Source organism: Sorex fumeus, unplaced genomic scaffold, assembly GCF_029834395.1.
Source record: "Sorex fumeus unplaced genomic scaffold, SorFum_2.1 ptg000030l, whole genome shotgun sequence".
Taxonomy (NCBI): domain Eukaryota; kingdom Metazoa; phylum Chordata; class Mammalia; order Eulipotyphla; family Soricidae; genus Sorex; species Sorex fumeus.
This window is the reverse complement of record NW_026606087.1, coordinates 5,874,468-5,886,977: the sequence shown is the minus strand read 5'-3', so window position 1 is coordinate 5,886,977 and position 12,510 is coordinate 5,874,468. Positions and strand designations below refer to the sequence as shown.

At 38.7% G+C, this 12,510-nt stretch overlaps 1 protein-coding gene across 3 annotated transcripts in view; it reads left to right on the top strand.

The window, feature by feature from the left end:
• USP47 (ubiquitin specific peptidase 47) overlaps positions 1 to 12,510 on the top strand; it is a 113,930-nt gene that overhangs the window by 50,381 nt on the left and 51,039 nt on the right. For all 3 annotated transcript variants that reach the window (XM_056115821.1, XM_056115819.1, XM_056115818.1), the window contains 3 exons: positions 5,039 to 5,184; positions 5,824 to 5,903; positions 8,722 to 8,871. In XM_056115821.1, the coding sequence (XP_055971796.1) occupies positions 5,039 to 5,184; positions 5,824 to 5,903; positions 8,722 to 8,871 (376 nt within the window). The remainder of the gene's footprint in view (positions 1 to 5,038; positions 5,185 to 5,823; positions 5,904 to 8,721; positions 8,872 to 12,510) is intronic.

Here is a 12,510-nt window from a genome sequence, read left to right as displayed (position 1 = left end):
CAAGGAATTTGATTAACCATGGTGCTAAGATTTTTTTTTTAATTCCCTTGGGCTAGGGGTTTGAGGTACTCCGAGGGTCCTACGTAGGTCCCTGAAGGTCTGGAACTCCTCCTAGCAATTTTTGGCCATCCAGCAATTCAGCACAAGGGTCTGTGGATGCAGTGCTGCTCAGGCCCTAATTCTGGGCATTACCCAGGCCGCTGCAGCAGTGTTAGGGGACCTCTAGAGTCATAGCCCACAATGCTCGGAGCCTTGGGTTGGCTTTACCCTGCTTATGGATTATGTGGTGCTGGGAATCGAACCAGGGTTGGCCATATATAAGGCATGTGCTTTAACTCCTATGTCTTTTCAGCTCTTAACCATGAGGGGTTTTTTTTGCTTGTTTTTTTAATGGGTTGAGGATTTGGGGCCACAGTCATTGGTGTTCAGGAACAATTCCTGACTGTGCTTAGGAATGACTCCTCGCGGAGTTCAAGGAGACCATATGTGGTGTCATGGGTTAAACAAGTCAGCTGTGTGCAAGGCAAGTGTCTCCTGTACTGTCTCTCTGGCTCCGTTAATTAAGGGTTTTGATATGCTGAAAATAGTCTGTAACCCTCTAAAACTGAAGAATAGAGAGTATAGCCAGAGTTATTCATTCAGCAAGCTTACGTTAGGTATTTGCTTTGATAGATACATAGATTATGGTGGTGATGAAAAGAAAGTTCCTCCTTTAGCCATTCCATAGAGGATACTGTATAATTGAGCTCATTTCACACAGTCCTATATGCTATGAAGAAAATTAAGTAGGGCTACGTGGAGGTAGTATGGTGAGTAGTAAGGAGGGGACTGTCTTAGGAAATATTGTGTGAATGGATGTCCTAGGAATCACTGTATCACTGTCATCCCGTTGTTCATCGATAAACTCAAATGGCACCAGTAATGTCTCTATTCGTCCCAGCCCTGAGATTTTAGCAGCCTCTCCTTACTCATCTTTCCCAACGATTGTAGGCTCTTTCAGGGTCTGATCCCCTGACCCTCCTAGGGATCATCCTGTGAAAAACAGTGGAAAGAGTGTTCTCACAGAAAAAAAAAAATTGCAAATGCAAAGAACTTTGAGGAGCAAAAAATCCCACCATTTTGGGACCGGAGAGATAATACAGTGGGTAAAGCACTTACTTGCCTTGCACATGGCCAAACCCAGTTTGATCCATATGTAGTCTCCAAACTTCCCCAGGAGTGATCCCTGCACTCAGAGCCAGGATTAAGCCCCATGTATGCATGCGCTTGCGCGCGTGCGCACACACACGATAAAAATTTTTTTCCAATGTGGACTAGGGATGTGGCCTATCGGTTAAATACTTGCCTTGTGTGTGTGAGGCTCTTGGTTCTGTTCCTGGCACCAAATTTTTTTTTTATTGTGACAGGAGCAAGTGAGGATGGGGAGTGAGACATAAATTTAGAGAGGAAGGCTTGGAGATTGTTAGGAGAGTGAAGTTTACTGCAGATGAGGAAGCAAAGCTTGAGAGCACCAGTGATGTTTCATCATACAGAACTGAGGAAGGGCCGGTTCCTTAAGAAGTCTGGACCTCTCTGGACTAAGAGAAGCTAAGACTAGTATGACAGCATAAGGTTCTGTTTTTTTCCTTCTTTATTTGTTGTATAATAGGCAACAGAGAACATGCCACATTGGATTTGAAGGCATGTAAGTGATAAGTACATTATTTTAGGAAAGTGTATGTATTGCAGCATGCAGGATTGATCTTAAAAGATGGGGAACTCAGAAGCAGCCTGTTACTAAATGAGGCTAATGGTTAAGGATCAGCATGAAGGTGGTGGTTATGGTTATGACATTGTAGATTGGCAATTTATAAGACTTAGTGACAAATTTTAATTAGTAGTGTAGGAGCATGAAGAATCCAGTATGTTGCCTAAAGTTTCTTAATTTTGGTGACTGGTGGAGCAAAGTATCATGAAGATTTAAACCCCTTGAAGGTACGTGTATCAGAAATAAAGATCTGTTGAGAATTACTGGGAAGAGATAGTTCAGTACTTGGGCTGCTCACATGGGCATGGTAATATTGGGGCGCAACAGGATTATCCCAGCAGTGCTCAGGAACCACCAAAGCTATATCCTAGGGTGCTGGGAGACATTAAGGCTTCAGCACCCGACTTGTGTGTAGCAGGGATAGAGGTGACCGTACTGTGCCAGGGATAGAATTCACTCCTGGGTCCGAGTCCGCCCCAGGGTGCGCTGTGGCTTGGATTGGAGGGAGCAGTTGCATCTACAGAGGGTCGACTGGGGGATGGGGCAAGAAACGTCTTGAGGGGTCCCAGAGAAAGCCACACACAGCCATCCCCCTCTTCTGGCGCAGGAGACTTGAGGGTTCCTAGAAGCGCTCCCATTACCTACACCCCGCACCCGGGTCGTTATTCCGCACCAGCAGTGCCTTGCCAGGGGGTCCTGGAACTCCCAATCCTCTAATAGCCATTAGCTGCCGCTGGTAGAGGGAGCACTTCCTGTCTCCCTCCCACCCCCATCCCAGGCTGAATTTCATTTCCCCCAGAAGGGAAGAAGCAATCAGGCCAGTGGACACCCCACCCTGGGGGTGGGGGGACGGTGGTTCCCCAATCCGCCGGAGGAAGAGGGTGATTTCAGCGGGTTTTCTACCAAAAATACGGGCTGAAGGCTGGTGACCTCCCCTAGCTCGTGCCCTTCCCCCCACTCCGGGGAGGTGAGCGGGACCACCCTGCCTTAGTCCGGGGCCGCCAGGTCAAAGCAATACAATGTGATGTTGGGGGTCCCTCCCCCGGAGCTGCCCGTGGCTTTATTTATGAACCTGGTGTGTCGGGTGGCCAGGGGGACGCACGATACCCCACCTTCCAGGAGCCAAGACTCAAAGGGTGCTCGGACTTTTGTTATACACACTTGCTTTGTGTAAATAAATGTTTACAGTTTTATATTAAAGATGGAATAAGCGTTAGAGCTTCGGACTATATTTTTTACTTTTATAGATTTTTAAGAACTATGATCCTTTATGTTGGGGGGGGCGTGGCTATGATACGTTTTCTGCAAACGGTTGGTATTGTTGATTTTATATTGTCGGTCAAGTACAGATCTGCTTGTCCCCCACCGACTCTCCTTAACTCTGCTCCTTACCCCCAAAACACAGTCTTCACTTTTTTCCTTGTTTTCTTATTCTGAAATAATAAAAGTATTTTGCTAGTACGTAAAAAAAAAAAAAAAAAAAAAAGATCTCAGAGTCTTTTGTGTGACTTGTATGCAGTCCAGTCCTTGAGCTATCTCTCTGGCCCCGAGAATTTAGTTTTATATTGCAGTTGTTCCTTCTCACTGGTAAATTTCCCTTGAAAGAAGAGCATTTAAATTTTTCACTTTTGAGTTCCTTCACTGCTACCAGGAAAATTTTAGATCCTATGTCAATTTTAATTCCTTTCTACTAAGGAAAGTAACAATAACTCCTTCCTGCTTTATAGATACCAAATAGAATACACTTTACTTTCCCTCCCTTAGGACTTCCTTGTAAAAATCTTTACTCTTTATCTGATGTCTGTTTTTTCCCTGTTCTTCTGTAGCCAATCCCTGGCTCTCTAGCCTGTTAAAAAAAGGGGCAAGATCAGTAGGTTGCAATTTCTAAGCCTTGTAATAAAAGTGAAGTATAAAATAAGAGAACTATTAGATACCGAAGCATCCTGTCATAAAGAAAATATAAGCCCATTATTTGTAAACTGCCACAGAAGGAAATAAATGCTCCAGCCTTCTTTCAGAACTAAAGTCATTAGTGAGGAAATAGAAAATAATCTTACTGTTAGCTTAAGATATAGAAAATATTAATGTTGTTATTAATTTTTCTTCTTTGTTTTATTGTCTGTAAAATCATTTTAAGGGCTTTTGTAGTTAGATGTTCAGCTTTAGCTCCCCAATCATTTTTTTCCCCATATGACAATTTTAAGTTTTTTCATTTATAAAATTGATAATAAGATAATTCCTAAAACTGGAGTTAGACTAGTGTTTCTTAAAAGTTTGTGAAGGTAAAAAACCTTAACTGCATTCTTTCATCTACTCTTTTCTATTTTAGAAATTTATTGAGGAGTCTGGGGGGCTGGAGCGATAGCACAGCGGGTAGGGCGTTCGCCTTACACGCGGCCAACATGGCCGACCCGAGTTTGATTCCTCCGCCCCTCTCGGAGAGCCCGGCAAGCTACCGAGAGTATTCGATATGCCAGACACAGTAACAACAAAGTCTCCAATGGAGACGTTACTGGGCCCGCTCGAGCAAAATTGAGGAGTCTGGGATATGGCTTTAGTCGTAGGGTACCATCTGTAAACTATAATTCAGGTCAATGTTGGTATTTCTGATTGTCTCGTAATTTCAAACAATCTGTTAAAATAAGAGTGTATACAAGAACTATTGATTTTGACTAATAACCCTTAGTTTACTTATTCCTATTTTAATCTTTTATCTTTCTATCTTCTATCCTTGAAAATATACAAGATGAAAACTGCTGTAATTTGTTATGTTGTTTTCCAACTTTGGGTTTTGATGTTTGAATGCCATAGTGTCATTTAATATATTGTTCTTTTATTCCCTGATGTTTTAGCAAATCAACAGTCTTGATCAGTTAAATTTGAGAATGACTTTAAAATGAGCCTGTCTGGCCCGGAGAGATAGCACAGCGGGTAGGGCGTTTGCCTTGCACGCGGCCAACCCAGGTTCGATTCCCAGCATCCCATATGGTTCCTTGAGCACTGCCAGGAGTAACTCTTTGAGTGCAGAGCCAGGAGTAACCCCTGTGCATCACCAGGTGTGACCCAAAAAGAAAAAAAAAAATGAGTCTGTCTTTCATTTTGTTGTCCCTTATGCTTTTTCTTTTTAATGTTCCTATAATGTAGGAATGAAAGACTTATGTTAGATGTTAGTAGATTCAATTATTTCAGAAACTCAGTATAGCCTCCTTGAGTTAAAGTTTTATGTTGATAATAATACTTTAAGGAAAAAAAATACTTTGCAAATAATTTTCAAACATTTTATTCCAATAGGTGGGAATTTGAAGAATCTGAAGAAGATCCAGTGACAAGTATCCCATATCAACTTCAAAGACTTTTTGTTTTGTTACAAACCAGCAAAAAGAGAGCTATTGAAACCACAGATGTCACAAGGAGCTTCGGATGGGATAGTAGTGAGGGTACTATTTTTCTTTTAATAGTATTTCTTATAAAGGATTCTGGAACACAGTATTATAAATAGCGAAACAGAATTAGCTTTACCTCAAATCTCTGTTGATTTTCGATGGTATTTAATAATTTATTTTTAAATTTTAACCTTTTAGATAAATTTATGGTTAGTCCAAATTTCACTATGTTATCTACTTAGAAGTAAAAATTCAAAGTTGTTGTATGTTTCTTAAAATACATTTTTAAGTCTATAGTAAAAGATTAAGAAATAGCAAATACAGTGGAAAAAATATATTTATAAAATGCTTTTGATCCCTGTTTTTTTTTGTTTTGTTTTCTTTTTGGGTCACACCTGGCAATGCACAGGGTTACTCCTGGCTCATGCACTCAGGAATTACTCCTGGCAGTGCTTGGGGGACCATATGGGATACTGGGACTCGAACCTGGGTCCGCTGCATGCAAGGCTAACGCCCTACCTGCTGTGCTGTTGCTCTAGCCCCTTGATTCCTATTTTTCCCTTTTTGAGATGAATGTACATTCTGTATTTAAAATTTAGTGTTATTTTGTATAGACTTTTCTGTCTTTCTGACAGTTTGAAGTAAATTGAGTTTTATAACATTAAATATTTTACGGTATTTTTCTTAAAATAGCTTGGCAGCAGCATGATGTACAAGAACTGTGCAGAGTCATGTTTGATGCTTTGGAACAGAAGTGGAAGCAAACAGAACAGGTAATTTATATTTAAAATGAGAAATTAAGTCTTATACATCTTGTCTCTTAACTTTGAAAACTATATACATGTACATAGACACTTTTATATAATTCAAAATATTTAAGTAAATTAGGTCATATTCTTTGTAATGTACTGTCTATACATTAAGGATTACTATCATTTTAATGAATAAAGTATAGTCATACTTTTGACATGTAGGCCCTTTATTAATCCAATTCTATTCTTATCCAGTGAAAAGAGGAATTGTTTAAAGTGGGGAGAACATTAGCTGTGCCACCGGTGCAGCCAACCTTACAAAATTCAAGCAGTCAAATCAATTCCTTCACAACTGCATCCAGTGGAGATAGTTGTACATAATGAGTCAAACACAGTGACTGCATGCAATAGGACTCCCTGGCCTTTTTATTTAAGTATGATATCACCTTACCCTTGACTCCATGACAAGGGCTATTCTTTACCTAACATACATGTTAAAAATTGAGGCTGGGGCTGGAGAAATAGCACAGTGGGTAGGGCATTTGCCTTGCCCGCGGCCGACCCGGGTTTGATTACCAGCATCCCATACGGTCCCCTGAGCACCGCCAGGAGTAGCCCCTGAGTGCAGAGCCAGGAGTAACCCCTGTGCATCGCCAGGTGTGACCAAAAAGCAAAAAAAAGAAAAGCTGGAGTATTTATAAAACTGTTGCCATAGAATGATAAGCACTCAGCAAATAACTTTAATATATAGCACTGAAGTTAAGATAATCTCCTCCTATTCTGCCCAGGTGGGCCACTTAGGATCGCTGCAGAACTTAGCCATTATAAATCTACCTTTAGCTATTTTTATCTAGAGGACTGCCTGACCTGGGTTTTTTTATTAGGGGAATAATGATTTTCAACAGTTGGAATGAGGAGTAAGGCTAAACTGGTGGGTCTTAAACCCAGTACAGAGTGGTATTTTATACTGAAGGTAATAGTAGAGGATCATAGGGGTTCATAAAGAAAAGTGTCTGTAGAGGTGCCTGAAAATTTTGTTATAAGATTGGAATAGTTTCAATTGTGTGGACCAGAGTTTTTCAAACTTTCAGATTGTAGTCCAGTCACAGGTTATTAAATCAGTTTAATGAGTGTACACTAACACTTAAAACATCATAAAATACAGAGGGAACTATAAGAGCATTGTGAAAGTGAGGGTAACTTGTGAGGCTTTTGTTACAGCTAAATATTCTAATCTCTCTCTTTCTCTTACTCTCTTCTCCCCCTTCCCCCACTCCCACCCCCACCCCCAGTTTGCAATACAGGTACTGAAAGGTTATCCTATATAACACTTTACCTACTTCCAGCACTGAGTTCTTGTCCAGAGTGATCATTTCCAACTATCGTCTTAGTGGTCCCTTCTGAATTTTTTTACTTTATTTTCTTTTTTGGGGGGGGGGGGGTCCACACCTGCCCATGCACAGGGGTTACTCTTGGCTCATGCACTCAGGAATTACTCCTGGAGGTGCTTAGGGGATCATATGGGATGCTGGAAATTGAACCCAGGTCGACCACATACAAGGCAAACGCCCTACCTGCTGTGCTATCGCTCCAGCCCCTTATTTCCTTTTTTAAAAAACTTTTTTTTAATTCAGTTTTATTTTTATAAAGAAGTTCACAATATTTGATTGTATTTAATTTTTTTTTTCCCTTTACCAATACTTATTTTTTACCATGAAGACCCCAATAAAACCCCACCCCCCACCCCTCCCCGTCCCTGTGAGGCAGATGAATTCTAGTTAACACTCTATCTGCTTTGATTAGATTCATTGTTTCAATAAAAGATTCACCACTATTATTTAGAGTTTACTCCCCCCCTCCCCCCCCCCCAAATCAGACATGCTGAAAAAGCATTGTGAAGTGATTTGCTTTCTACGGCTGGGTTCAAGAATTAAATGTTGGTTTTGGATTTCTGCTCTTTTACCTATTGACCCTGGAAGTATTTCTACTGAAAGTCAGATAGTTAAGAAACTGGTTTCTGTGTTCTGGAGTCCTGGCCGTGCTGGAGAGCCGCTCGCGGGGGGCAACCGGTGGCCTCGGTAGGGCGTGAAGGGCGGAGCGAAACGCCCCCCTTCCCATGAGGTTTTAGTCGCCCCCACACTCCCGGCTCATACCTGCTGTCCACAAGGCTCCCATGTGGCCGCCATCTTTCTTTCCAGAGAGGAGAGGGCGAATGGGGCAACACCCTTTCCCCTCCGGCAGACTTGATGGCCTGGATCAATGCATAGTCTGTTCACTTTTCTGCTCCAAGCTGCTGGGTTCTACATTAAGTCCTTGTGCTTCTGGGGCCGTGGCCTGTATTTAATATTTAAACACCATTTCCACCACCATATTTTGGATGTTTCCATCCTGAATCTGACCCAAAGCAGAATCGAAATAATTTATTCTGTATTGTTTGTTATGAGTAAACCGCTGAAAATACTTTATTTGGAAAATCAATGTTAAACCTTGAATTTTTTAACAGAATTTTACATGAGTTGCAATGTCTTTCAAAAACTTCAGCAGTCAATTCTGTACCTTTTGAATCTTTCTAAAAAGCAGGAATTACTGTTTTCCCATATTTAAAGTTATTTTAAAAAAAATTTTTTTTTTTTTGGCTTTTTTTGGGTCACACCCAGCGATGCACAGGGGTTACTCCTGGCTCTGCACTCAGGAGCTACTCCTGGCGGTGCTCAGGGGACCATATGGGATGCTGGGAATCGAACCTGGGTCGGCCGCGTGCAAGGCAAATACCCTATCCACTGTGCTGTCTCTCCCACCCCAGGAATATTTTTTAAGATGTAAATGTTCTTATTTCTAGGCTGATCTCATAAATGAACTCTATCAAGGCAAACTGAAGGACTACGTGAGATGTCTGGAATGTGGTTATGAAGGCTGGAGAATTGACACGTATCTTGATATTCCATTGGTCATCAGACCTTATGGATCCAGCCAAGCATTTGCTAGTGTGGTGTGTACCTTTCAGCTGACTGCTTGTGTTTCTGTACACAGAATGCATAATAGCACAGTGGTATAATCTGTTATAAGGTAAGTATCATCCTAGATACACCTTCTTGGGTTGTTAGTCATGCCTGCATTTAAACTAACAAGATACCGGTTTTTGACCCTTCAGTGAGTCCTAATAGTGCATGTATGAAGTAAAAAGTGGATGTAAATGTACTGCCTCATGGTTTAGTTAGTATTTTATTTGCTTTTTGTAGGCAAATAGGTCATTTCACTTTCATCACTGTCTCCATTTTTTATAACCCGTACAATTTTAGTTTTTAAGTTCATTTTTGTTTTTTGTTTGGTTTTTTTTTTTGCAATTGGAGTACTTCGTGTTTCAAGAGTTTTGTCTTGTTCCATACACATTATAAAATTGGAACAAGAATCTCAGTTTTTTAATGACAGAGACCTTATTTTAAAAAAGAAACATCCCTATTCTAAAATTTGATTTAGAATAGCACACAGAGTATTGAGGAACATTTTAATCTGTTGTGGGTCAGGAGAAACTTAACTGCTAGGACAGTTAATTTTTTTTCTTCTTTTTTATTTAATACTTTGATATGGTTATGAGGAGATAATGAGGAAAAAGGTTACAGAATCAACTAGTGGAAATCCACTAAAAGCACTTTTGATGAATTGTGGAAGATCATATCTCTTTTTTCAACTATTTTTCAGTCATCATGTGTAAATTTGAAAAATTTTTGTTAAATGTTTAATAGCACCTTTGTAAACAGCCATTTTATGTACATGAAAAATGACCTAGTTTTCAGTAGCTAGTTTTAGTTTTCTTCATTGTTTCACTTTTTTGTTGTTGTTGGGGAAGCAGTTTAAGGTGGAAGTTAACAAACTGGAAAACCATTAAACAGTTTAACTTTTTTTTTTTTTTTTTGAGCTGGGAAAGGGGAGTCTGGCGGGGACACACCTGTCAATGCTCAGGGATTCCTCCTGACTCTGCACTTAGGGGTTACTCGTGGCAACACTTAGGGTACCATGTCGAGTCCCAGGGATTGAACCTGGGTCGGCCGCCTGCAAGGCAAGTGCCCTCCCCACTGTATTCTCTCTCCAGCCCCAGAGCAGTTTAACTTTCATTATCTGATTTCCTAGCATATTTTAAAGCATTGGTATTTCTTTAGCACAGTATACTGTGGAAATGTTTGGTAGTGACTTAAACTATTTTTCTATTTTTAACAATGAAAGTATTGAAGTGTCTCATTTTCAAATAGAATTCTTCAAAGTTATTTTCTCTTAACACTGATGATTGTTAGTGGTAGGTGATGGTAATTATTCATTGGGAGGTTACAGCTATGAAGCAGTTTATGAGCAAGTTTATAACATACATGCACTAATAGGGCTTGCAGAAGGGAATTAAAACTTTCTAGACTTCACTGGAATCTACTGAGAGAAATTTCAGCAGGTGAAATGACCCAAGACAGGGTTTCTAAGGAGGATACTTACCTTCAGAGAATTTTAGTGAGAGGTAAGTGATCTATTTTTTTCTGAATTTAAAACCCATAACTTATAATTTTTAAACTATAGAAATTACACAGCTTTTAAAATTAGTTTTATATCACTGCTTGCCATTGTGTATTTTGTTAATGCTATATGTTTTTAAAAGTTTTGGTACTGTTTTAAAATCTCATTCAGGCAACATATTTGATGTATTTGATTTGAATTGATTTCAGGTTTCTTTTCAGATTTCTTTTCTACTATTATTAAAGATATATAGACTTACTAGATATATATAGACACACCCAAGCACACATGAATATACATAATGACACAATGTTGATAATTATATTTTCTATTGTAAGTTCTGTTCAGTGAGCTACAATACTACGAATTTGTGTTTATAGTAAAGTTAACCCCGGATATTTAATTTCAGTAGCTGACTACAAGTCTCTGTTACATGTTATAAATTTTAAAATTTTTTGGGAGAGGGCAGTCTTCTCAGTGCTAAAGATTGAACCCAGGGCCTCATGCATGCGAAGTTTATACTCTACTGTTGAGCTGCATTCTCAAAAGTTACAGGCTCGTTAAAGGCTTCATCTCAGACATCCAGTTTTTAGAGTTGTTGTACCCACATGTTGAGACATACTGAGTTGAGAATAATATTTAAGATTGAAACATGAATGAAATTATCCTATAGCTTGTAACTAATAATACTTGTAACACCTATCATCAGTTTTGTTAGCATTATTGTTAAGTAGATTTGTAATGAGGCCTAGGAATCGCTTGAATTTAGAGCTTTTCATCATCATACTTGTTGATTATAATACTTAAAAAACTTTTTACTTATATTAGCTATATACTCATTAACCTACTGATTTTACTTTTCCGGGACAAGTATGAAATCAGTACTTATAGGCTCTTTGCCATTCTCTGTCTCTTAGATGGAATGCCATTCAACACTGATTTTCTTTTAAGAGGTGTTTGGAAGAAGGCTTCTTTGATTAAAAAAAAATATTGGGAATTAGTGTAATGGTAATCATCTTTGAAAATTTAAGTTGTGATTAATTTTAAGTTCCCCTGAGGATTTCTGAATCTGATGATTTACAGAAAATTATTAAACTGCTTTGAACCTAACATATTCTTTTTCTGTGAGATATCTGTTAACATATCCTAGGATTCTAAACATATTTGGGGAAGCTTTGCATTAGGTTAAAACTTTTTTATTAATCCTGAGAAAGTAGTATCAACTACATCATTAGTCTTTTAAATATTTCATTTCTAATGATTAAGTAATAAAGATTTTTTAGATTTATTTTACTGATTCAAACTGTATATATCTAAGTTTCAGAATCAAACCTCGAATCTCCTTATTCCCAAATACATTTGAGAATGTAATGTTATAAGGAAATAGTTCTAAATTTTCTGATGGTACATAAAAATTGGTATATACACAGTTGCAGTTGTTGAATTATGAAAGCATATCTCACAGATTAAAACGTTATGCAGCCTTATGCTTGACATTAGCCTGAAAAGTTATTCTCTGTTTATCAGTAAAAGTTTAGATACTACCTTTTTTTAGTTAATTATTATTACTAAATTACTTGTTTTATGGTAGGCACTGGCTAGGCTGTTTTTCATTAATAATCTTTTATTTTATTGGGTAAGTACATTTAAATATTTTTATCATGGCAAAATGTGCTCAAGGTGTGATTGGATTTAGTTTAATAACTTTATGTAGTTTTGGAAAGCGCAGATTATGCAAGACTGTTCCCTAAGTTAACATACTGTAATAATTATCTTAAAGTCTTGAATGGGAAATTGTTTAATTCATAGACATTTATGAACTCATAAATTTCATGTATGCACAAGTTTATATTAGACTTACCCGATTTAATAGGTGATTCAGACATTTTTTTATATGGCTGACTCAGCCAATAATTTGGATGGCAGACTGGTCCATGTTTGTCCAAGTATGTAAGCATCACATAAAGAAAAATATCTTCCACAGAATTTACCCTCATTTTTCCAGGAATTTGTGTGGTTGGACTTAGTAGGAACCAGTTTAAAGAGTGGGGACTTCTGCTTTCAGGAAGATGGAGTAGATGTACATTGCCCTATTCCTTCCGTAAAACAACTGAAAATCATGAACATTATA